Genomic DNA, 25,830 nt, shown 5'->3' with positions numbered 1-25,830 from the left:
GGCATCTGGGCATTTATGTTGGCTTGAGAGCCTTAGCCTCTGACAACTGTGGTGCCACCGTAAAATCCGCCCCCTTGCGGGGTCCAATAGCCGCCATACCAGCCTCCTTCGGTACGGACGCACGTTCCCTGGGGTAATATGAGCCTTAGGTGGCTTCAAACCGTATACTCTTCAAGTGATATCTGATCACTCCGCTAAACAATTTAAATTCCATTGCTAAATCTGCATGGAATAGTGGGGGTGGCGAGGTCAGATCTCAAGGGGCTCCGTAAAAAAAAAAGGCGCATGTTGAGATAGGAAAGCAACGGAGCATCCGGGTTATCACCTGGTCTTTATATGACGTGAGGTGTGGAGTAGGCTGAGCGATTTATATCTACGTCAACTGGTATGTACGAAGTACTATATACTTCTTTAGGTACGGAGTACTGCATATAGTACTGAAATAGTTGTACAATCACTTCGGAATGTAAGCCTGGCCCCAAAAAGGAAACAGCATTCAGCCGTTTTTTTAACGTTGCATTTTATATCTGGGGACGTCCATATAAACTTGAGGCTTAATATCTCATAGAATTACCTCTTTTATCTTTACACTCTCGGATACCTTGTACATCCATAATAAGTAACACTGGATACATATAGGGTGGTATGGAATATAAGTGGCATAATATAGTACACAGGGAAGTTTCTATTTCTTTTTGATACATGTATGTTGTACATGTGCATAGTAACCCCAAAAAGAAAAGACAGTCATAGAACGAGTGTGAAGGGTTTGACCGGATAAACTCGGAGAAACCAACCCCAAAAAAGAAAGAATCACCGAACCAGATGCCTCAGGAGGTCAGGATATGGCATGGCCGGGATGAACCCAATAATTTTGTTTCGCAGCGCCGTTTTTTTTTTATGCCGTCCATTCCTGTTCCTTTGCGCTCTGTACAACGAGCAATTGCCAATCCATTTGGCCCGTCACCCATTTCTTACTTGACTCATTGTTCCCTGCACCGTCGAGTCATCTCGAATAAAAATAATATCCTTGCCCCCACCATCCCCCACCAAATTTATCCCCGCCGCACTCGCCAGTTTTCCTCCTCCCATCCCTCCGCTCAATTCGACATGGCCAAAGACAAGGGTTCCTCTTTCAACCTCAAGACCCCCAAGGGCACCAAGGATTGGTCCGGCTCCGATGCCCTCCTCCGAGACCGCATTTTCACCACCATCGCAAATGTCTTCAAGCGCCACGGCGGTACCGCACTAGACACCCCAGTCTTTGAGCTACGCGAGATCCTTGCTGGCAAATATGGCGAGGACTCAAAACTCATCTACGATCTGAAGGACCAGGGTGGCGAGATCTGCTCGCTGCGCTACGACCTGACAGTCCCCTTTGCGCGCTGGCTCGCCATGAATTCCGACGTCCGCAGCATCAAGCGTTACCACATCGCCAAGGTCTACCGCCGTGACCAGCCCGCCATCAACAAGGGCCGCATGCGTGAGTTCTACCAGTGCGACTTCGATATTGCCGGTGCCTTCGACCCTATGGTGCCCGACGCCGAAATCATTCGCATCATCTGCGAGGTCTTCGAGGAGCTAGGCTGGACCGGTCGATACACCATCAAGCTCAACCACCGCAAGATCCTCGACGGTGTCTTTGCCGTCTGTGGTGTACCTGAAGATAAGCTTCGTCCTATTTCCAGTGCCGTCGATAAGTTGGACAAGATGCCGTGGGCGGATGTACGCAAGGAGATGGTCGATGATAAGGGTCTTGACGGTGAGGTTGCGGATCGTATTGAGAAATACGTTATGAACAAGGGCTCGCGCGAGCTGCTCGACTCTCTCCTCAAGGATGAGGCTCTTAACGCCAATGCCTCCGCCAAGGCCGGTCTCGAGGAAATGGCTTTGATGATGGACTACCTAGAGGCATTCAACGTGTTGGACAAGATCTCGTTCGACATGTCTCTTGCCCGTGGTCTGGATTACTACACCGGTGTCATCTACGAGGTTGTCACCGAAGGTTCGGCTGGTGTGCAGGCCGACGCCCCAGAGGCCCAGAAGGCCAAGAAGGGCAAGGGCAAGCTTACCGAAGACGACGACCGATCCAATGACCCCACCCTCGGCGTCGGCAGTGTCGCTGCCGGTGGCCGTTACGATAACCTCGTCGGCATGTTCCAGCCCAAGGCACAGATCCCCTGTGTTGGAATCTCATTCGGTGTCGACCGTATCTTCTCTATCACCAAGGCACGTCTCGAGCGCGAGCAGAAGGCCGATGCCCTTCGCAAGAGCGAGGTCGATGCCTACGTCATGGCTTTCGGTGGTAAGGGCTTCAACGGCATGTTGAAGGAGCGCATGGAAATCTGCCAGAAGCTGTGGAGCGCTGGCATCAAGGTAAGCAACCCATTTACGTCCATGTCTATTTGAACAAACACTAACATGCACTTTAGGCCGAGTTCTCTTACAAGCTGAAGCCCAAACTGCCCCAGCAATTCAAGGCCGCCGAACAAGGCGCCATCCCCTTCGGCATTATCCTCGGCGAGGAAGAGCTCGCTGCTGGTAAGTGCCGTATCAAGGAGATGGGTCTGCCCGAAGGACACCCCGAGAAGGAGGGTGTCGAGGTTGATATTACCTCGCTGGTTTCCGAGCTGCAAACCCGTCTTGCTAAGAAGCAACAGGGTGCTATCTCTTCTTTGGCGGCGCAGTTGCAGGGCACCAGTGTTTAAGTTGACCAATGGGTCTGCATTTTCATTTTGTTTTATTTCTTAGAGCGTGTTTTTCAGAGGGTTTCTCTATATAAAATTATGTGGATCTCTTGCATTGTCGGGCTTGGAGCTTGATGGCCAAAAGGACTGGGATGTTATTGTCGAGATAAAATATTGTTCAGACGGGTGGATGTCTGTAGTGGAATTATACCCAATTCATTGCATTTCTCCTGTGTTTGGTTTATAACGCCTAAAAAGGACATCAGATGTTATATTGCATATTTGGAACGTCCCAAATATCATCTAGAGCCAGTAAATCAGATCATTGATTCAAGTCAAGATCACATACGCTACTGTTGGTTTATAATATGAGCTGGCATCAATCGTGACCTTTCCAGAACGATTCAAGCTGTCTTTGAGAAAGGCTTGCATATAAAAACGACTAGAAGTACAATACAGAAGAAAAAGCCATACATATACACACACACACACACACACATTGAGAGCCTAATAACCCTCCGCATTCTTCATCAAGAACGACTTAACAAAAGGCAACCGATCAACGACACCAAGTCCAAGACTGCGCGCCCAAGTAACAGGCCCTTCACCAGAAACATTATACATTTTATGCAGGAGATCGCAAGCGCCCCCGATCTTCGCATTAGGCAAGTATCGCTCACTCGAGTATCGCTCAAGCGTAAGCAAGTCACCAACATCCATGCCATGCGAGACAGCGTACTGAATAGTCTTCGAGAGCGAAGCGACATCCGCTAGACCGAGGTTCAGGCCCTGACCCGCGAGCGGGTGAATGACGTGGGCTGCGTCGCCGACGAGCGCAATGCGCGGCGAGACGTACTGCGCCGCGTGTCGGAAGCGCAGAGGGAAGGACGCGACTGTTCCTGTCTGCACGGCTGTTGCTGGGGGCGGGATTTGGGAGGGGAGTTGGGTGTGTTGGACGCGCCAGGTCAGTTCGTCTTGGTGGGAATGGGGTGAGGATTGCATGCCCATCATGTAGGAGAGGTCTGTCATGTCGAGACGGAAGGCTGCATTGACCATGGCGAGGAAGGCGGGCGTTGGGAGGGACTTTAGGTAGGCTGCGTTCTCGGGGGTTGTTGACCAGACGAGGGTTGCGTGGTTGTTTGGGAGGGGGAGGAGGGCGATTGGGCCGCCCAGAGCTGGGAGGAAGCGCTGGTAGGCTGTGCGCTTTGAGGCGGGGAATGGTGGGGTGGCTGGCTCGGCGAGGGCGAGGCTAGCGACGACGCCGTGGCGGCCGTAGTCCCAGCCTTGGGTGGGGATGTCTGCGAAGGAGCGGACGGGGCTGTTGATGCCGTCTGCGCCGACGAGGAGGCGGGCGGCAATGCGCTTGGGTGGCTCTGTTTCTGCGGCTGGGCCTGTGGGCTTGACGGTGACGACTGGCCAGGCTGAAAGGTTGGGACCTTCGGGTTTGAGGTCTGAGCCGTTCTCGATGGAGGCGACTGTGGAGTTTGAGAAGAGGGAGAGGTTCTCGTCGCCTGAGTCGGCGATTCGGCGCAGTAGTGCGCGCACCAGGTTTGCGTTCTCGGTCATTGTTGCTACTGTGCGCATGTCTTCGAATGGAGATGTCTCCATTGACCAATCGAATGATATTCGGGACCCGGTTTGGCCGTCCCAGACCTGCATGTCCTGGTATTCTTGCACGCGGTTGACATCGAGGTGGTCATAGGCACCAATGCTACGCAGGAAGGACACAGTCGAGGGAGTTAAGCTGCTGACCCTGTTGGAGAACTGGTTCGATTCGAGATCCCAAGCTTTGGCTTTGCGGAGATCTTGGCTCTCAATGAGAGCGACTTTGAGCTTTGAGGTAATAGGTGATGCTCCTATAGTAACATGGTATCAGTATATGTCCTGTTTATCTGCATTGTGTTATACATACGAAGTGCGGCCAATAACCCTAGGCCCGCGGGCCCGCCTCCAACACAAACCACATCGTAGAGGTCGGGGGAATCGGATTTAGACGCAAATTGCCGCCGGCCAGCACCAATTCCATGCCGGCAGGTTGGGCAAATATACGGCCGAAGGACAGCTCTGGAGATTGGACGCATTGTGTTTGGTGATCGGACGTTGAATCGGATGATCGAAGATAGACATGCAGTGCAAACAATGCAAACAACCTTAACCTGCATGCAGGTCCGGGCATGTAGATGCAGTTGAAGTTAAGACCATTTTTAGTAGCAACTAAGAGCAATGTCGAAAAATTCTCCTAATGAGGCATAGATACTAGTGATTCCTCTGAAGACCGAAGTCTGGACTATGCTGGTTTACTGGACTATGTACTACCGGGAACCAGCTCTGGAACTTCATTTAATCGCTATTTTACTTCATCTGCTATTGAGTCTGACTTGTCTGAGTGCTGAATATCCGAAGAAATGAAGAGATATGATGGTATTGCGGGTATGAAACACGGAATAAGCAAGCGGAAGAAATAGACATGAGTAGCTATATCAGACCCGGTCCAGATAATGGTTCAAGCACGCTCAGACTGAAATAGCTAAACGGCCCCGATAGCAGCCGCGTCAGAGTCATGCCCGGGTTCAGCTTCGCTCTCCATCTCTGCTACGAACCGCTCCCATGTAGAGAGCACGCCCTGATAAAACTGGATGTGCGCATCGGCAAAGGAGCCTAGTCCATCTCGGAACTCAACCGCCTTGATACGTTCGAAATCCGCGACTTCGCGGATAACTTCCTCGTCGAACATCTCGGATGTAGTCTTGGCGGACTCGACCTCGCGGGTCAATTCGTCAATGCGGAGCTCAAGTTTACGCACACGCTCGCGGCGAGACTGTTCGTGATCGACGCCACGCATGTCCTCCATTTTGGAGCGGATGAAAGATGCTGGGGAGGAGGTGAGCGGGTTTGAGGCGTAGTAAGCAGCTGGGTTCGCAGCAAGCGAGTCACGCTCAGTCACGGCTTTGTTGCGGTAATCGACCAAGGCCTCGAAATCGAGCTGTTTTTGTTCGCGCGTCTTCAGTAGAGACTTGAGGGACATGATATACGACTCGGTATCGCGCAGCGAGCCCAAGTAGTTCTGGTCCGTGTGGTCTTTCAGCCCGCGCATCCCGCGCGCGGTCTCTTCCACTGAAGCTGCAAATACCTGTAGTGGCATCTCAACAGCAGGCTCTAGCGGGACGAGTTTGCGGAACTGTGTCGCCAGATCGGCATAGTCTGTCTCCAGATCGGATTCACGCCGCGCAACCCGTGCCACGGTCTTCTCCACATGTGACAGGTCCTCGTCCAGCTTATCGGCCTTCTCCCGCACCTCAATAAACCGGCGGTCCGGCTTATGTACTTTAGAGAAGGCGTTGACAAAGGAATCTGTAAAGTTATCAAAGATACCGGTAGCCGCACCGTCCGACCCAGAGTTTGTTGACACCCGTGTTGAATGCAGGCGCATATGCGCATTCCAGTCCGGCGATTCCAAGAATATAGTGAGGAGAGGCGCCCGCCGAAGCACAGGGTGAAGCGTCAGACGTTTCAAAAATCGATGCAGCGACCAAGCTCGTCGCGTTGTGAACTCCGGCCCGAACCGGTCTCCCCGCACGTACTCCATCTTGTGTTTGTCCGGGAGCGGCGGCACCGCACATGCTGGGTATTCGCGGTAGAGGGTCTTGTAGAGGAAGTAGAAGTCGGTGAAGCGCCGCCGAACAGTAAAATCGGGTTTTTGGAATGATTTGAAGTCGGTCTAAATATGTCAGTCATAGTCTATTTGAGGAGATACAGATGTCGAGAGGTCTAGGCAGCAGTTGCACCTCTACTCCCCGACAGTATATGCATAGAAGAAAGCATACATGTGTGGTAACTAGGTACGAGATATATGCGTCTTTTGTCCCGTCATTTTCTTTGAGCGGAGAGTCAACTTGGCACTCAAGGACGCCGTCGCCGATGCCCGCCAGGTCGACGGCGTCGGCTAGCGGGCCGGCCTGGGGTTCCTCTTGGGCGGAGCTCATCCTCCGCTTGCCATTGGAGTCGTGGTGGATTTCACTTGGTTCTGCAGCATCTGTACTTGCAGTTGTCGGCCGTGAGATATCACTGTCTGGATCGTGCTTCCAAGACACACTGTCAAAGTCATCATGTTGATCCATCGTGGGGTTGTCGGTCGGCCGTAGTCAACCGGCTGATAGTTGTTGAAACCCCAGTGATGCTAAGAAATCAATATTTGCAGGAAATGTTTGATCAAGGGTGATAGGGACTAAAAGTGGAGGTGGAATGGAGGGGGAAGATTGGAGGTTGGAGCTGAGTTCAATGATCGCCGTTCCCCAGGGCGGAGTTCCCGAAACGGAACGTCATCATCGTTCCAAGGTTTTATTATTAGAATCAACAGAGTCTCTACCATTTATCTTTATTATAATCATTCATTCAGAATTACTTCACATCTGATTTGATTACCATCGTATGCACAGCACGCGTTTGGGTTCTTAACAAATGGTATACAAACAGACCCTATCCCTACTGTCTATTCCTAGTGACCAATGCTCTCGGAGACAATTTAACCAAATCAATATAGTATATTAACAACACCGAAATTGTAAAATGACTATCGACATTTAGATTAAGACTTTTCCGAAAGGGGGCCACCATGGGACGTTCCATCTTCACCGTCCTTTTCATGGAGATTGCCTGACCCGTCACGATACGGCTCATCATCATCACTGAACATTTCCTCATCACTCTCTCCAGCGAATGCATTATATAGCTCACCACCACGACGCTGGGTTCGACCAGGTGCCCCAGTCATCGGTTGCATCTCATCTTCATCCTCAATCATTTCAAACTCGTAGTCATCGTGAGCAGTGGTGCGACGACGCTTGACTCTCTGCAGCTGGAAGTAGACACCCAACCCAATGAAGAAGGTAATTATCATGGCCAAGGATGCATAAATCCAAATTTGAGTACGCTTTGAAGCACCAAAAGTGGGAAGGTACGAGGATATATAGCCTGGGTCGGTGGATGAAGGGGAAGCGGCCTCAGCTTCACTGCTCGTAGTGCTGGTAGGCTTCTTCTCATCTGCAACTGGCACCGTAGGCTTCGTCGCCGAGGGCTGTGGCTTTGCGTTCACAGGCCGGTCATGGTGGTCATCTGGATTGGCAGGGGCCGCGGTCTTTGTTGGAGCCGGCACAATGCTAGTCGTGGCTACAGGAGCATCCTCGTAGGGATGGTCGTCGTCATGCTCATCGGGCAGGGGGTGGAGCTTTTGTTTAGCTCCGTCGATGGCCTCACCCCACAGATTGAGTCGCCAATCAATGAATGTGCCAGAGTGTTCATTGACATTGGAGTCTTTCACAATGATAGACCAATCGCCAATAGCGGATTCTCCCCTAGAAATTAATTAGCAAAAGCATAGATCATAGGGCTTGAAGGGCATAGCATACCAATGGGCAACAGACATGAACGTCCAGTCCTCATACCCAACCGCCATTTCATCCTTTTCGCGGGCAACACTCAGGTGGCTGACAATTCCAGCAGGACTGTGCAGCTCAACGCTAATATCACCGCGGCGGGTGTGGTTGACATTCATAGTCACCGTGACATGTTCCAACTTGGCCATGTTGGCCTCCTTCAATTGATCACCAGTTACTGTGTAGCGACTGAGTAGACCCCGATCACCCTGCGGAATGTCCTGGTGCACTCGCAGCCATGGCGTGTGGAGCCACGCTTGTGGCTTCACGAGATCCCAAGTCTTAGCAAGCTGGACCATGGTATATGTATCAACCTTTCCAAATCCCCAGTCATGGCTGAACTTGCGGCCAGAGGGTAGGATCTGCCAACTACCATCATCCTCGCTGACGGGAACCGCTGTCTCCACCATCAGGTATTGTAAATCACGCCAGGTCAGCTCCGGGCGTGCGCTGAGCGCGAGCGCCACGCTGCCTGCGGCCAGCGGACCAGCCGCAGAGGTACCACCATGTCCAGAGAAGCACTTGTTAGCACCCACGTCGGTAGTGTGAATATAGTCACCGGAGCCGCTACTGTATGCGACCACAAGTTGGGCCGAGCATGACTCGGAGTAACTCGGGTGTTTCCCTTCCCTATCAATAGCACCAACTGTGATACTGTAGATACTGTTGGTATACCCATCGAAGTTGCAGTTGTCTCCGTGGGCCGCACCGTTGCCAGCAGCAAAGACATAAACCGAGCCTTTACCCCCTCTGCCCTTTTGGATACCGTTGGTCATAGCTCGCTTGATTAGGATTCCAGGCGCATCCATAGTAGCACCATCATCGATGGGACCCCATGAACACGAATAGATATCATTCTTTTGGTAGGCAAAGTTGATAGCCGCTGCTTCATCGACATCGTCGATAGGCTTGGACAAGATCCGGATACCGGCTATCTTGCTATCATATGCAACACCCACTCCACAGACATCGTTCTTTGCCGCCGCGATCTCGCCACAGCATCGAGTACCGTGCTTATCGTCAAGCAGAAGAGGTCGGGGATCCGGGAGTCCCTCGTTGAAATCCCAGGAGCCCTCTCGGAGGTAGTTGGGCTTGAGATCGTTGCTATCCATGTCCAAGCCATCATCAACAACTGCAGTGGCAACGCCCTTGCCAGTTATCCCCTCCAGCCACACTCCTGTCACATTGAGATCGTGTCCGGGCTGCAATGTGTTGACAAGGTGCCATTGTTCTCTGAATATCGGGTCTGTGATCCCTAGAACTGACATGGCGTTCTTCTGGAAAGCAACGGCCTGCGCATTTTCCCTCTTGTCCAGCGTTTTGTAGGGTACAGAGACTGGCGGAAGTCGTTTTGCCAATCGTTGTCTTGCTGGGGCAATCTTGTGCGACCACAGGATCTTGTCTAGGGGATCATCACTTGTCCCGCGCTCGATTCCGTCACGCCGCCGGAGCTTTCGCCTGGTCCGTAAATCATTCAATAATGTGTCAAACTGAGCCGTCTCTTCGCGTGGTAGTGAAAATGTGTGGTGGCCATCCAGTTGGCCGATCTGGCCCTCGTGGCGTGCGCCTAGGACCTCTGCGATATGGGAGGGGGAGGTGGTATCGTCAAGGTGGAGGGCGAAGAAGTCGCGGGTCTCTTGAGAGCGGGGATGGAGGTTTGCGGACACGGCACCGGCAAGGCCCAGGGTGACGGCGATACCACTGACAATGTGCATGATGAGGAATCAATTGGTTTGGAGGAAAGGAATCAAGGGAGAGTGAGGTTCGAGGTATCTAGCAGGCGGGTGCCATCGACAGTTCCAGACTGTTGAATAATGACTCGATGAGTTGTAAGGTGTATAATCGGACAAAGAGGAAGTAAGCTCCAAGATGCTATTCCTATGGTTCCAATAATAAGTTGGTAAAGAGGAGGTTGGAACAATGTGAGATACAAAGTTTCTAGGCAAAATAGGAGGATCGCCAGAGGCCACCCACACGGAATCCTATTGAGTCTTGATCGAGACTTTATTCGTAGGTTTTTTTTTTTTCTTTATATCTGATCAAAGGATTTTTGGAGTGTTATAAGGCCACGGTTTCAACTTATTCCGTATTCATATTTCATACCTATCATAGGTGTCCAGATGCACACATGCCCAGGCTTATTATTTAGTTACGTAGGGGAGTGGACCCCCCTCCCGCCGACATCAACATGTGTTCTACGGGGTATAGAATACTCCAGTATCCGTATGTTGTACTAAGTATTATTGGAATTCATGGCTCGACTACGAATTGTTATTCCATCAATCCATGTAGGTATTCACTAGGGATCAACTTGAAAAGGTCCTTCATGAAATTGACTTGGTTTTCCCTTTTCACTTGAACCTCTTGCCGCTTTATTCTAGGTAGAATTGAGCATGATCTGGAGTTACATTATAGCCTGACTCGGACTGAAATTTACTCAGCATTAAAAGCGGCGCTCGACACCTAAAATAGGTCAACAAAACATCGACACATGTACTTGCTACTCTGAGTATACCATTGAAATGTTAATTATGTGCGATATTTATGTTCTAAGTAACTAAATTTTTAAGTGAATCATAGGTTCCAAGTATCTAGGGACTTCTTTTATGTATACATGTATGCATATTACGTAGGCATTCCGCAGATTCTAACAATAGCTCATTCCAGTACCCGTGCCAAACTTAAGACTCGTTTATGCTTAATTCTACTTTATTTCTATACTTCGATATTCCTAATTTTTTATACCCGAATTATACTTATGTCTACCGGATTTCCCCTAACGGGTGGTCCTTTTAGGCTGCTGCCGCTTTAATGAGGGCGCGCTCAGACTCAGGCCCCGGCTCTCAGAGTAGATATCAGCACGAGCTCAGAGCCAGCGGTGAGCTCAGACTAGTCACGTGCATGATGATTGACTGTATGCCTCCCGAGGTCGGGGCCATAGATTAGCCAGGAGGCCTGCAATCGGTCTTACCTACAACATACATCCATAGCAACCAACCACTCTCATTCCATCAATCTTTATCAAACACCAGCTCTATAGTTCTAGCATAACCCCCAGGAGACAACTCTCAATGCCATATATCTTCTTTGCTGCACTTTGCACTTCTACTTATTGCTCATGTTGTGCTTAGTGAAGAATTCGTTTCACCGGCTGTAGCGAGACCTGCTTCTGTGCCTGGCTCCATTTACACTGGCAGACACCAAAAACCGTTTAATGGAAAATGAAAACATAATACGCGGTAGAACTCCTCAATTTCCTCAAAGCACCTGGCCCGATCCGGCGAGCTTGGTATCGGCTGTAACTCCGGAGCGGCCCGCAGCCCTAACTGGTCCTGAGACTCCTCTGAATTCCAAGGTTCTCTTTTCATAAGGTACAAGAATAGTTGGCCGCATAAGCAGCATTGTGATGTCTTTTCGGTGGGTTTTTTTTGTGGTCTTTTCAAGTATTCCCTTTATATGTCTTGTTAGTCAGTTATGTTAGCGGCGAAAAAAAGGCTTGATTTATAAAATGGACTTTTAGAAGTAGGTACATATAGCCTTTGGCTTCTGCTTTTCTATTTAGAAAAATATTGCTGAAACCCTTGCTCCATAAACTAAGAGTTTTATTATTAGTTAATCAGGCTGAGTGTTGATTTATGGGGCTAAAACTTCACCACAGTTCTTGCGGTCCATTTGCGTATTATTGCCCCCTTATGTAGAGCACCGGGCACAGCACTCCACTAAGAGGCTCACTAAGCGACATATAAAGGGCTAAGCTCATGCTCATGCCCATGCCCAGGTACCCAGGTGCCCAGCATGCTCAAGACTGTCCGTTTCCTACTACTGCGCTTCACGGTATCCTTAGTTTCCTCGCAGGAAAACCCCAAAGACCAGGACGGCTTGAAACTGAAGGAAACTACCGCAGTACCTACTATGCCCGAACAAAGAATTATCCACCAACACTCGGCCGTGTTACACTCCGAAGTAGCTCGAATGCATTGATTCGCCGTGGCGTTTCTATTCTGAATGATCTACTTATTTCTGACACGGTGCCATCCGGATTCGGAACCGAAGATGGAAGGTTTTTCGATTTGGGCCCGGAATCGGGCGCGACGAAGGGGGAGTATCGAGAATTTAGTCAGTGGCTCTCGGAAGTGTCGGTAGCAGGACAGACGTATGAGGTGCCGGAGAAGTGGGTTGAAGTTTGAGAAGCCGGCGAAGATTTCAATTATGAGAGCAAGGATAGGCCATGATCTGTCAATTTAATTAAGAGTCGTCTATATCTGCTAGTGTACTCAGAGTCAGATCATAGCTCAGCGGACAGAGTGCTCCAGAGCAGCGTTGATGATATCTAAAATGCCTATGTCCAATAGCATGAGCGCATCCGGAAGGCGTATAATGAAATAGTGGACATTCTGGATGCTCCGGGAACTATAATTTGCACTTGATATCGTATAGACATCTCTGTTTCTTTTGTCTCCCGGAAATGATGCCACGGGAAAGAATTGGACAATCCCATGGTAACCATGATGCTTAGAATCCTAACCAGGAATCATATTCGGTGACCGGTTTCTCCACTGAAGGTATAGGATGGGAATAGGTATAGATATATGAAATCACTTTATAAGAACTTCTAAGCTTTTGGAATCTCCCAACTAAGCGGGTACTTTGAAAGTACCAGGCCAAACCGTTAAGCTACGAGGCTGGGGGGCGCTCCTGGATGTCTGGTCTCTAACTTCATTTTAACATTACTTCTTTTTTAACTATTTCTAGTGACCTGATTAGGAGGATCCTTCTCAGCCAAGTGAGGTAACCATGAAGCTATTCAGAGTGAGGTCATATGCCTCAAGCTATCCCTACCCTCATGGTTGCTGAACCTATTCTAGGCTTCTCTCATGTAATTCCTTCGAATTTATATTGAACAGGCGCCACACAATGACTCCCCTTTCCCCGTCCCCGAAAATAAAGGATGTTGTGGTCAACATCCTACATACGTTGAGGTCGATCTACCATGCAAATCTCACTAATACTAGAATTCAGCGCCTAGGAGTCTCCATTGGGAATTCTAATCCGAACAACGAAGATGACCCCCACGATGATTCTTGGGCCGCGAGACGCAATGGCTTTTCAAGCCTATTTCTAAGAAGGACATCAAACAGTGGAAGATCTCAGCTTTTGAGGCTAAGGTGGTGCAAAGCAGCCTGAGTATCCCAGACTTTGTTCCTGCGTCGCAGCATCAGCCTAAATGGGATGTCACAATCGCTACACAAGAGGTGCTCTACTTCGTCACGGCGCAGTTCGACTTTCGCAGCAAATCTAAGACTCGCCTAAGGGAGACATTCGGGTGGAGTGATATTGAGTTAGTGCATATTTATCATTCTATATAAAGGGTAGTCAACCAATAACGTATAGTTTTGAGGAGTTCTCTGGCGGCAGTATAGGATTGCTTTTTACGTTCCTTCGATTCACAGCGTCCTATCCACCCGAGATAACAAATCCCGCATTTTCGCGTCTGTGGCGTGCGACGCCCTCTCAGAGACCCATAAACCTCTCCCCTAACACGCTAGATAATAAATAAGCATTGGGTCTTTGGAAGTTCTTGAAGTTATACAATAAACAGGTCGTGCTCAATGAGCAAGTCGGAGCGCTGCGGTCATGATCGGTGAGCGGGCGAGTTATTGAGCTTATGTAATGGACAGGTGATGCCCACCTGGCCGCTCGTTTAAAGCATAGTGGGCCGCATACTCCTTAAAGCGGTCTTGTTATGTCTTTTCAGCTGTCTTCTCAGATATCATTCTATTTAGACAGGTCGACGGGGGAAAAAGTTCGAAAAAGGCTTCGTGAAATGAATCTTTGATCAGCAGTACTACTGAGCCAAAAGCGGCAAGGAGTGCTAAAGAAAGGGAAAGCCATGTCCTAAAACCCGGTGTATATATAATTCTGCATAAGTAGGGACATGGTAGGTACTATATTTAGCGGTATATACTTGGTAGGCTTGCTATTTCGAACTTGTATTATTGCTCGACTCCGTAAGGATCGAAGCCCTTGACACAGCCTTCGTATGACAGCCCCGCGCGAAGGCTGGGGATAACCAGCCACCGGGATATCGGAGGTATAGACCTTGCCTTTTCGATTTGTTGGATTTTATTGAAATCGTTTTTTCCTCTTTTCTTTTGTTTTCATCTTCTACCATCTCACATCCTTGCGTTTATCCTTTTATACAGCCCATTTTCTCTGTCACCGCCGTGTATACCCCCCGCCTAACATTGGCTTGTTCCCTGCGAATCGGCCCAGGCCATAGTATGGTGACCCTGCGTTAGGCATCAGAGTTGCATTAAACCCGTTTCATCTATTTCGAGAAAGACTACGTACGGAAATTTCCCCTAAAACTGCTCAGGTTGCCTTTCGGACCGACATTAACGATAGTTCCAGCTCGATTCGCAATTGCACATACTTGGTACCCTATCTACGCATCTTTCCAATTTATTTTGAGTTTGAGCGCAAATACACAGCATCATGGCTGCTACGGCAATGCGTGGATCGCCCGATATGGCAAACGGCAGTTCCAACCCCCACATTGCCAACGGAGCGCAAAGAGCTTCGGGAAGACGTAATCGCAAAAACGCTTCTTCCGCAGAAAGCTACGAACACGAGGAATGTGATGACCCAAAGACACCCCACAGACGGGATGCCCATCCGTCAGGGCAGCTAGACAGGTCTTTTTCGGCCAGAGCCCGAAACCAGCCCGAGGGAAACCTGAACTATACAACCGGCAAGCCAGTTCCTTCATCGACAGAAGAGTTGTTAGAGGAATCTACCACACCGCGAGGTCTTCCCACACAGCCCTATTCTCCAAAACCCAGCGTAGACATGCCTGAGATTCATGTCCAATCACCAACTTCGCCCCCGACTCGGTCCAACACCACCCGCTCGGTCTCCGCCAGTGACTCGCGACGAAATTGGGCACCAGAAAGGTCGCCTCTTCAAAAGTTGGAAGTAACTTTGACTGGAATCAGCAAGGAAGAGAAGCGGGCACGAGTACAGCAGGCGGAAATCAAAGCCCGGGAGCGAATTGCGCGCAAGAAAGCCGAGCAAGAAAAAGCTGAATTAATGGCAGCAGCGGCTCGCGAAGCATCAGCCCAGCACGTTCAGCCAGGAAGTCAACCACCCGCCGGTGAAGCCAGAAGGAACGAGGGAAGAGACATTCCAATTGGGGATGGCATAGGAAATGGGCATGCGGCTGCACCACCACAGCAGCGACAACCAGAAAGCACAGCTGTTCGTCACAGCAGGACAGTTTCAACAAATCCTCAATATACATCTACCCGCAGCCTCGAGGATCCCCAATATACAAGTGCAGAAGCCGCTATCCCGTCATCAGCTAAGATAGGCAATGTGCCTAGACGATCAGTCACAGTGAGCGGACCCGCGGCGAAACAAGCACGTCCCAGCAACATCAGCCACAGTCGCTCGATGTCTCAAGCAGGTCCTCGGCCTATGCAGGCTCCTTCTGCCCTAAGGGCGGAGACGACAAATGAACTTTTAACAGCACCCCATGCCCCTCAGGATAGCGCCGAGTCGCAGGTCAAGCCCAAGAAACAGTCCGTCTCATTCAATGTTCCACCACCTACACCCCCACCAATCTTCGAGTGGAGGAATGCACAGCCTGCTCGGCTTGCGGCCCCTGACTTCGATTTCCAGAATATTGATATGGATCGCAGCAAAGCGTGGTGGGAGGGTGGTGGCAACAATGATCGCAGAAAGAGCAGGGCTCTTCCTAAGAACTACAAGTCTCCTGCTCAGAAGTCGACAGGTAAGTTTCTCCGCTTCCAAGCTACATTTTTGTTACAAAATCACCAAAATGTATTACTAACGCCTACCAGGAGCGACCGACCACAAGAGCTTCCAACCCAACCTCTTCTTGCGATGTGGGCCTTTGCTACGATACACAGGCATTAAGCGAGTTCAGGTTGATGGAGCCAGTGGCCCCATTTACAAAGAGATATGGCGAGGCTCTGTCATGGTAGTGACTAAAGATTCTCGCTCCTCCTACGATGCTCCACCTACGCTAAGACTATTCTCTCAGCCGATGGATCTTCTCCCTCCTCCGCCCGTGGTGATCAGCCGTGAAGATGGAATGCAGTTGGCTCCTGAATATGTCGACCCAACAGCCGGGCTCATGAAAGTTGGCCGTGATGGACGACCCCTTTACGTGAAGCCAGTGGAACATGTCGAGGAACAAGTCGACTTATCATTTGTCGAGAACGAGGATGGCATCTACGAGCTCTCACCTAGCATGATCGACTATACTAGCGAAGGCATCAAACAACCTATGCCTTCCAACCGGATGCATGCCGTCGACGGCGAGACGGAGAGTCTGCACCGAGACATCCCAGGAGCCCGTCTGTACGCGGATGCCGCAAGAGATGTAACATTCTGGCGGTTTAACTTAGAGGTTGAGCTCAGTACAGCTCAACAGCGAATCGCCTATCGGATCAACCAGGGACCTGCCTTGGGCTTCTGGGTACCCCCCGCGGGAGAAGCGATGAACATAATGTTCCACAGTGGTAACGGGTTCAGCCCCTCTGTGGACTCTGATCGAGTCTGCGGGCCGGACCCGCTTTGGCGAGATATCCTGAATGAGCATCAGACTCGTCCGTTCCATGTGATGATCGGTGGAGGCGACCAAATCTTCAATGACTCGGTTATCACAGAGTCAACGTTCTTCCAAGAATGGATTAAAATTAAAAATGCTGCCGACAGATATGGGGCGTCATTCTCACCCGAGTTCCGTGCTGAATTGGAACAGTTCTACCTCGAGCACTATGCTGCGTGGTTCTCCCAAGGCCTCTTCTCGTTGGCGAACTCTCAGATTCCCACGGTCAACATTTGGAACGACCATGAGATCTTTGAAGGCTTTGGCTCTTACCACAACGATTTCATGCAGAGTTCTGTTATCTCCGGAATTGGAAAGATTGCTTTCAAGTATTACATGCTGTTCCAGCACCACAGTGTCCCCGACGAAACCGAGGCAGATGAACCCAGCTGGCTCCTCGGTGCTCATCCCGGTCCATATATTGAGCAGAAAAGCCGAAACCTGTTCATGTCTCTTGGCCAAGGAGTGTCATTCTTGGGTCTTGACTGCCGCACTGAGCGACGGGTATGATTACTCTAAGTTTCCAACCTATGAACTATACTGACATGTCTTGCAGAGCAATGAGGTTCTCAGCGAAGAGACTTGTGATTTGTTGTGGGACCGCTGCCACAGGGAGATAATGAAAGGAGAGACAAAGCATTTGATCGTTCTTTCAAGTGTCCCTGTTGCTTACCCTCGAGTGGTATGTGATCCAATTTCTTCTGTCTTTCATCAGACATCGAACTAACGTTGACTCTAGGCAATGCTCCGTAATTTCATGAACAGTCGCAAGTCACTCGGCAAGGCCGGAGTACTCGGTGGACTTGTAAATCGATCTGGCGGAAATGTGGAGGTCTTTGATGACCATTGGGCAGGCAAACATCTCAAGTCCGAGCGCACATGGTTGGTTGAGGATCTTCAGGATCTAGCCGCAGAGAAGTCAGTACGAATTACAATACTCAGGTAAGACCAGACAATTGCTTAACAGCAACCCAGATTTCAAAGAATAAAAACTAACCTAATCCTTCAGTGGCGATGTCCACCTCGCGGCAATTGGGCAGTTCTATTCGAATCCCAAATTGAATATACCCAAAGACCAGGATTATCGATACATGCCGAATGTTATCTCGTCTGCTATTGCAGACATTCCGGAGGCCGATCTCATTGCGGATATGCTCAACAAGCGGAATACAGTCCACCACATGGACTCGAACACAGACGAAGATGTCGTTCCCATCTTTTCCCAGGATGTGAACGGCAAGGCCCGGAACAATAAACGATTACTACCTCGACGAAACTGGTGTTCCATCCGTGAGTATCAGCCCGGATCCACTCCACCAGATACACCTGAGTCAGAGATTATCGAGGCCCCGGAACCTAGGCCAAATAAGCTGCAGCGAACATTGTCACTGGGTCGTGGAGACAAGGGGTCTACCGGGAAGCCTGGTATTCTCAGGCGTCTCTCCACCCGTGGGCCACCTCCTACGAGAACTATGAGTTTCAATCGAGGCGATGAGGCTGCTTTCAATCGACGTGCAAGTGTTGATGGGCCCTCCCAGCCCCACGAGAACGGGGACAGCTATTTCCCAAGAACTGGGGCTGAGGCGCCCCCACGGCCTGGTAATTTCCACCGGCGACCAACAAATCTTAGCCAAAAAGCGGCAAAGAAGGCCGCCAAGCAGGGCGATGACGGCGCAGGCGCGTACATCAACCTCGAAGGTGGGCTCGCCATCACTTTGAACCTAGAAATTAGCCCACAAGACCCATCGGGTGTCACCACACCCTACAAATTGCTCGTTCCAGCACTGCATTACAACGGGACCGAGTATGACCCGCCCCCAGCACAAATTGTCAAGGGCTGGAGAAAGTTCCTGCCCCGCCGCAAAAAGAATGAGGGGGAATCAGATGCACGGCCTGAAGCAGAAGAAGATTACAGTGATGACGACGAACAAGACGATTACGAGGACTATGACCTTATCAATAATACCCGCGCTAACGCCGCCACTAGCCAACAACATCAACCACAGTACGAGGGATATCCTGGGAGTGAAGAGGAGGATGACTATTCTGAGAGCGAGGTCCCTCAACGTCTACCACCGCAGATGATTGCCGACCACTCACCCAGTCCTGAAGAGTCTAACCGTCCACGAAAGAAGAAGTGGTTCGGCGTGATTTAATGTACTATATTGACATTAGTGTCATTGACGTTGGCTGTGACATATTTCTTTTTGTTGATGATTTGTATTATGTTTATTCAACAGATGATTCCCCTCAACCCAGCGAGGTTCAATCGAACATGCTTTTATTCTATCAATATCTCCCTCAACTATACAAATTTCCTCATTCAGCCGATGGTGTGATATGATTACATCAGCGGTCTCGACCTGTCACGTGATATATGCTTAGAAAGCCTGAGCCTCGATTCTCAACCTGATTCAGCTTGAATTGCATTGAAATTGCCATAAATTGCCTAGTTTAGACGAATTATCCGAAATCTCTTGTGATTTGGACACAGAAAGACAAAGAATCCAATCGCATCTCTGTTTTTGAGGGTCCAGTCTCTTCTGATCTTGCCGGTTTATCAATCAACTTCACCTAATAATCCCGGTCTCCACTGCCCCTCCGAGAAAAAGATATTATAACTCCCCTCCCTCTCTTCTTCCCCTCTTCCCATAAACACCTTCAAGCTGTTTTCCTCCGCCTTTCGTCGTTTTCCCTCCCTTCGATCCATTGGATTGACTGCCGCTGCGGCCACTACCGTTCACCAACAATCTCCTCCTCCGGCCTCGGTCTTCTCTAAATCGTTCCCGACGCCGTTGCGCGTCAATTCCAATACCGCCAGAATGGTGCACTCTAAAGTAGTCAGTAAGTGGTTGCTTAGGATTGAATGATCCTTATTACCCCCATTCCTCCCATATCAGAGTTCTAACCACTTCCCCAAAAAGTTATCGGCTCCGGCCCTGGTGCCCACACTGCCGCTATCTATCTCTCTCGCGCAGAGCTCCAGCCAGTCCTCTACGAGGGCATGCTCGCCAACGGCACCGCCGCCGGTGGTCAGCTCACTACGACCACCGACGTCGAGAACTTCCCCGGATTCCCCAACGGCATCGGCGGCGCCGAGCTCATGGACAACATGCGCGCTCAATCCGAGCGCTTCGGTACCGAGATCATCACCGAGACCATCTCCAGGCTTGACCTCTCCTCCCGGCCCTTCAAGATGTGGACCGAGTGGAACGACGACGAGGGCAGCGAGCCCGTCCGCACCGCTGACGCCGTCATCATTGCCACAGGCGCCAACGCCCGCCGTCTGAACCTGCCCGGCGAGGAGACCTACTGGCAGAACGGAATCAGCGCCTGTGCCGTCTGCGATGGCGCTGTGCCCATCTTCCGCAACAAGCCCCTGTACGTCATTGGCGGTGGTGACTCCGCCGCCGAGGAGGCCATGTTCCTCGCCAAGTACGGCAGCAGCGTGACTGTTCTCGTTCGCAAGGACAAGCTGCGTGCCTCCAAGGTCATGGCTGACCGTCTCCTTTCCCACCCCAAGTGCAAGGTCCGCTTCAACACCGTCGCCACTGAGGTTATCGGTGAGGACAAGCCTAACGGCCTCATGACCCACCTCCGTGTCAAGGATGTTATCTCCAACAAGGAGGAGGTTGTTGAGGCCAACGGTCTCTTCTACGCTGTTGGCCACGACCCCGCCAATGCTCTTGTTAAGGGCCAGGTTGAGCTCGATGACGAAGGATACATCGTCACCAAGCCCGGTACCAGCTTCACTAACGTCGAGGGTGTCTTCGCCTGCGGTGATGTTCAGGATAAGCGTTACCGCCAGGCTATCACCAGTGCCGGTATGTTCATACTCCGTTGTTTCCGTTATATTAACTGCATCCGCTAACTCAATATTCTACCAGGATCTGGCTGTGTCGCCGCCCTTGAAGCCGAGAAGTTCCTCTCTGAGACCGAGACTCACGAGGCAAAGCCCGTGCTCTAAATACATATACATCTCTTCCCCCACTTTTCTCTCATATTTTTCGTGATACATGACAACATGATGTTTGGCCCATGTATCGAGGATTCTGCTTGCTAGACTTATATCTGTTTTATGCGATATCTTATTTCAAAATTCCCCTTGCATATTTCGATGGGATTTTTTTACGTCTTTTTTTTCTTTTTCTTGTTCCCTGTTCCCTTTGCCCATGACTTATGGAAGAGGAAATCAAGTGGTCTTTGTGGTTTTACATCAGTTGGTCTGCTTGGGATGCCTATACCCATAGAGCTAGAAATAGAAAAAGAGAAGCTCCCATATCATTCCATACAAAAATCCCTTGTCTACATAAGATCATTTGAATTAAAACTATCATTCATTCATATTAAGGCTAAAATGATACTCATAACAACACGTCTCCCACAGAAATTACCTTCTTTCCCCTATGATCTACGCAGAAAGTCTACCGCCATAAAACAGGGATAAACCCTCATTTCTCAGACTTCACAATAGGCACGGCAGTCGTAAACGCAGTAGCAAGCACGGGCACCGACGACGCACTTTCAGCAAGATAGTCCGGCATGACCCACTCATCAAACGGATTCTCTGCACACCAGCGATCCTTAACGACATAAGTCTTCCGTTCCCACTCAGCAATATCAACCTTCCACTTATCCCAAGCCTCGGCATTAGCACGGCGGTTAATCTCCGTCTGCTCGAGGTATGGCTTTTTATCAGCCGGCGTTGCAGAGCGCCACATTTGGCCTAGCGCGGCGCGGATCTCGTCGCGTGGAGCCTTTGCGTTGGGGTTATTTGATGCTGCGCGGCGGGCTTCGTCGCATTGGTCGCGGCAGCGTGCCCAGTAGTCTTTTTGGTAGAAGAGGAAAGGGTTCAGGCCTGTTTTTGCGGGGCGTGGTGGTGCGGACCCGAGCTCGGCGTAGATCGTTGTCCATAGGGCTTGGTCGTAGGCGTCGCGGCGGGACTTTTCGGTTGAGGTTGGTTTGCGGGAGGTTGAGGTTGAGGGGGGCTTTGATTCGGTGATTGCTGGGCTTTCGGAGGAGAGGGATGAGCTGCCTCTTATTCTTGTTTTCTTGACGGTTGGGCCGTTTGGCGTGGAGGATTTGCTTCGAGTTACTTTTGACTTCTCCGGGACTAGTGGGTGAGGCATTATGATGGGTCCGGATATCGGGTCGATTATTTCTGATGCTGCGCGAAGGCCGGAAAGGTATGCTCCGTGGACGGTCGCTGGATGAGTTCCGCAGGTGGCTTCGCCGGCGAAGTGGAGGTTGCCGATTGACTGGGCCATCAGGTCGTAGTCGTCTGGGAAGGCTGCTGCAGCCACGTAGGAGTAGCTGCCGTATGTGAACGGGTCCTGCCCCCAGCGAGTGATGATAGTCTCTAGGGGATCTGGAACTGTAGTGTGTTTGAAGACATTTCGAAGTTGGCCAGTAACCTCTGTGATTATTACTTCATCTGATGTACATTCTGCTTGGTGGGCTGCATCACCAGCCATGAGGGCGATCAAGCACGGGAGCCCGGTAGTCTTCATGACGTTCCAGAACAAATAGAATCGACCACGGTTTGCCGCGTAGTCTTCTTGGACCATAGAAGCAGGGTTATTCGGCTCACGGAGTAGGCCAAACATATCTCGCTTGGTGTCCCAGAATGGCTCTTTGAACACCAGGATGACCTTGTTCATTATTCCGAATCCGAGTCTGTCAATTGCGCCACGCTTCCAATCTGGAAGAGGAGGCTCGAACTTGATTTTCTGCTGCTTCAGGACCCCAAGGGAACCGGTGAAGATGACATGATCTGCCATGAACTTCTCTCCATCCTCGCACTGGACAACTGCCTTCTGTCTCTTGTTGGACCCATTTGTATCATAAGAGATATCGGTGACAATCTTGCCAGTACGGACATCGAGCTTTTCTGGCAGCATGTACAGCCCGTATGGTAGTTGCTGGTAGCCACCAATGACTTGAGAATGTTCGCCTTCGAACTCGTTTCCAATGTCCTGGTCCCATCCTGATAGGCTAAGTCGGTTCACGTTGGTTGCATTCGCGTACTCTAGGTTGGCGAAATGCCAATTCATCAACCGCATGTCTTTGGTAGTCACCGGAAGCATGTTTTGATATTGTTTGACACCCTCGTCCATCACTGCACCGAGAGTCTGCGCCTGAGATGCCTTAGCAATCTCGTCCAGTTCAATAGTGTCGCTAACGGTGTATCCCGGGTTAAGCGTCCATCCAGTTGTCTGGCAGGTCAAGGCTGCCGGGTCATCATCTGAATTTCCCGCTAGATCACTCGCCACATCGACAGATGGCTCATTTTCCGCAGTCTTGTGCTTTATTCCCCGTCGAACTCGCTTTGTTGGGACCAGTAAGTCTATTGTCCCAGCTGCCCTCGCCTCTTCGTATTGCCGCACAGTGAGTCCGTCATCCACCACCGACTCGCGACCAGCATCGATCATCTCGCGGTTTCCTTCGGCGGTTGGCGCAATCTTTGCTTTGTGACGATAGAATCCGGTTCGATCAAGCAAATCGTTGTAGAGCTTTTCTGCCATCGCATCCTGAACCTCATTCACAGGCGATCCATCAATGTCGTAAATCGTCGAAACATCCCGTATCTTGTGGTAATGAAGTGCCAGCTGGCCACGAACTATCTGGTCCAGTGGGTTACCATGATCGAAGCCGACAATGATCTGAGCACCCATTTCAGCCTTTGGAACAAGCCCATCAGGCAGGGTTTCCGACTTGAGACTGTGCAACGGATGTGAATAAATGCGTCCACCGACTCTTCGACGTCCCTCGAGGACAATGACTCGTGGCAAGGTATTCGAATCACGATACTGGCGGAAAAGACTCTCCAGTTGACGTGCACACCCCAGACCTGCCATTCCAGCACCGATTACAACAATTGTAGGTCCTTCTTTCCGTCTTCCACGTTTGGGTTTCACAGGGGGCAATGGAGCTTCCACGCAGCCATGATTGATGTAGCCATTTCGCGCAAGCCAGTCGTAAGCAAATGAAGCTAGATTCATCCATCGGTAGTCTTTGGCGCATCCGAGTGCCTCTTCCCTGGTAACAGCCACCATGGGATTTCTCCCCCAGAGTAGCAGTATCCCATTGCGTATGTTGAGGTAGATTGTGACGTGAACATGACAAAGATGATCTTGTAAAAATTCTTGTTCCTGTCGATGGAGAGCATACGGATTCAGCCGTGACGCATACGCAGCTCTAACGCACTGGCCGCCGTAGACAGAGGGGTGGATTTTAGATGGGATGGATGATCGAGGTCGACATTTAGACAAATCAACTTTCCCGCTCTCCAGTACATTCGGTCCAAAGACAACTGACTGTGTAGGAAGAGATTGTTGAGGATTGGGAGGAGGCGATGTAGATGCTTTTAGTTCAAAGGAAGATGTCAAGTCGGTTGAAGTTGTCGACTCATTCGGGGTAGTGCTGCTGCCACCAGCATACAGCCTCTCCATTGAACCAACAATTTGGGATCCATCAGACAGGAAGGTCTGCGACTTGGGATCTTTGTGATCTAGATTTCCCAGGGCAATTGGGACCGAGGCTGCTTCGTAGGCCTTGTGCGTGATGCGCAGCCGCTTCGCAGGAGGCTCAGATATTTCGGTCTGTTGAGAGAGAAAGTTCCCTTGACCCTGTACTGTAATCTCAGGATTTGGGACATATTGATTCATATAGGAGTCTTGACCCGGGGGAATTCCGCCCTCAAACCTCAAGGACGCTGCGCCAAACCCATACATGTTGATACACGGGTATCTGCAGGTAGATATTTGAAAGAGAGTATCGAGGATGACAGAAAGAAAAAAGAAAGAAAATTCCACGTCAAAAAAAGACGTGGTTGTGAACTTGTGAAGTCGAAGATGTGATGTCGACAGTCCTTTCTATCCCGAGAATGTGTGGATATCAAATATCCAGGGATTCACCCATGATATGGTCATAGGAATTCGATCTGGGCAAGCCGAAGAACACAGACTGAATGAATGAATCAACTGGGATTGTGTTAGACGAGATGTAATATGGTATAAAAGACCAGGGGAGTATGAGAGGATAGATCATTGATCTGTGAAGACCCCAGGAAGCATATCACATACATCGAGTTCCACCCCACAGTACCTCCCGAAGGATTGAAAATAAGACCCATCAAAATAGATCAAGAATAATTTTGAACTCGAATTGTATGAATTGTAATCGTGAAACTTGATGAAGTGGACAGTTGATGACCAGAGTAGAAAAACCCTGGCTTGATTCCTCGGGAGCGGGGCGTATTTCTCAGTCCGGCAGGTTGCGGCACCGAAGTTCAACGTTCAAGGGATTCTATTTCTTCAATTTTACAATCTCTCTACTCTCTAATTTTGAACATGAGTGTGTAGACCATATGCCTCATCCTCCCCTGCGAACCCGTCCGAGTCATTATCCGTGAACTCATCATGATATGATCTCTTCGAGTTTTTCCAAGGACCCGGCTGGTCACTATCACTATCACCCAAAATCAGATCAACATTGTCATCATCCAGATCAGTGAATCCAATTCGCTCTTCTTCGTCTCTTGCAAGCGTAGTAGAAGCTTTGTTCACATCAGGATCTTCCGAAAATCCACGATGGGGGCGGCGCGATGCGTGATCAGATTGAAGAGAACCCCGGATATCTTCACGCTCTTGGGCTTCGAGCTCTTTTGCGCGGGCCAAAGTTCTATTAAAAAAAGGAAAATAAGTATGTGCCCTCAAGATATTGACAACAGATGAATTCGGGGGATCAAACCTTTGGTATATATACCACCCGGTAAAGATTCCAATACCGACTGTAAGGATAATACTGCAGATATTCACGGCTTTGGATCCCGCACTCATCTCCTCACCCTTTTCGGAGAGCAGACGTATCCGACTACCGATAAACGCAGGAACCAACAACTTGGGAGAGATAATGGCCGTCGCAAGTCCGTACATCAATGGCTGCACTGTAGGGAATGTGGACACAGCTCCGTTGCAGATTGAGTATGGCAGCGGACATAAACGGATCATACAAAGAAGCTTGAGCCCATCATATTTCAATGTCAAGGCCAATGCAGCGAACCTCGTGTCACGTT

At 50.1% G+C, this 25,830-nt stretch overlaps 7 protein-coding genes across 7 annotated transcripts; 3 read left to right on the top strand and 4 right to left on the bottom strand.

Annotated features, from left to right (window-relative positions):
* Nucleotides 1-1,110: 1,110 nt before the first annotated feature.
* Nucleotides 1,111-2,708, top strand: PGRI_001750 (histidine--tRNA ligase; the record flags this gene model as incomplete). The annotated part of the gene is made up of 2 exons (XM_040787888.1): nt 1,111-2,376; nt 2,433-2,708. The coding sequence occupies 2 exons, from the start codon at nt 1,111-1,113 to the stop codon at nt 2,706-2,708; spliced, it is 1,542 nt and encodes a 513-aa protein (XP_040651660.1).
* Nucleotides 2,709-3,194: 486 nt separating this feature from the next.
* PGRI_001740 (putative ubiquinone biosynthesis monooxgenase (Coq6)) lies at nt 3,195-4,768 on the bottom strand (the record flags this gene model as incomplete). Its single annotated transcript, XM_040787887.1, has 2 exons — nt 3,195-4,543; nt 4,600-4,768. 2 exons carry the CDS (start codon nt 4,766-4,768, stop codon nt 3,195-3,197), a joined length of 1,518 nt encoding a protein of 505 aa, XP_040651659.1.
* A 446-nt stretch (nt 4,769-5,214) lies between these two features.
* On the bottom strand, nt 5,215-6,805 carry PGRI_001730 (sorting nexin-4; the record flags this gene model as incomplete). The annotated part of the gene is made up of 2 exons (XM_040787886.1): nt 5,215-6,405; nt 6,512-6,805. 2 exons carry the CDS (start codon nt 6,803-6,805, stop codon nt 5,215-5,217), a joined length of 1,485 nt encoding a protein of 494 aa, XP_040651658.1.
* Nucleotides 6,806-7,272: 467 nt separating this feature from the next.
* On the bottom strand, nt 7,273-9,834 carry kexB (kexin kexB; the record flags this gene model as incomplete). The annotated part of the gene is made up of 2 exons (XM_040787885.1): nt 7,273-8,038; nt 8,093-9,834. The coding sequence occupies 2 exons, from the start codon at nt 9,832-9,834 to the stop codon at nt 7,273-7,275; spliced, it is 2,508 nt and encodes an 835-aa protein (XP_040651657.1).
* A 4,780-nt stretch (nt 9,835-14,614) lies between these two features.
* Nucleotides 14,615-18,910, top strand: PGRI_001710 (uncharacterized protein; the record flags this gene model as incomplete). The annotated part of the gene is made up of 5 exons (XM_040787884.1): nt 14,615-15,911; nt 15,982-17,258; nt 17,311-17,436; nt 17,494-17,696; nt 17,764-18,910. The coding sequence occupies 5 exons, from the start codon at nt 14,615-14,617 to the stop codon at nt 18,908-18,910; spliced, it is 4,050 nt and encodes a 1,349-aa protein (XP_040651656.1).
* A 666-nt stretch (nt 18,911-19,576) lies between these two features.
* trr1 (thioredoxin-disulfide reductase TRR1) lies at nt 19,577-20,721 on the top strand (the record flags this gene model as incomplete). Its single annotated transcript, XM_040787883.1, has 3 exons — nt 19,577-19,598; nt 19,679-20,578; nt 20,642-20,721. The coding sequence occupies 3 exons, from the start codon at nt 19,577-19,579 to the stop codon at nt 20,719-20,721; spliced, it is 1,002 nt and encodes a 333-aa protein (XP_040651655.1).
* Nucleotides 20,722-21,205: 484 nt separating this feature from the next.
* On the bottom strand, nt 21,206-24,487 carry aof2 (putative lysine-specific histone demethylase Aof2; the record flags this gene model as incomplete). Its single annotated transcript, XM_040787882.1, has 1 exon — nt 21,206-24,487. The coding sequence occupies one exon, from the start codon at nt 24,485-24,487 to the stop codon at nt 21,206-21,208; it is 3,282 nt and encodes a 1,093-aa protein (XP_040651654.1).
* Nucleotides 24,488-25,830: the final 1,343 nt, after the last annotated feature.

This window comes from Penicillium griseofulvum, assembly GCF_001561935.1.
Source record: "Penicillium griseofulvum strain PG3 chromosome Unknown contig_79, whole genome shotgun sequence".
Taxonomy (NCBI): domain Eukaryota; kingdom Fungi; phylum Ascomycota; class Eurotiomycetes; order Eurotiales; family Aspergillaceae; genus Penicillium; species Penicillium griseofulvum.
Note: the sequence above shows the minus strand (reverse complement) of the source record. Positions and strands in the feature narration are given on the sequence as shown.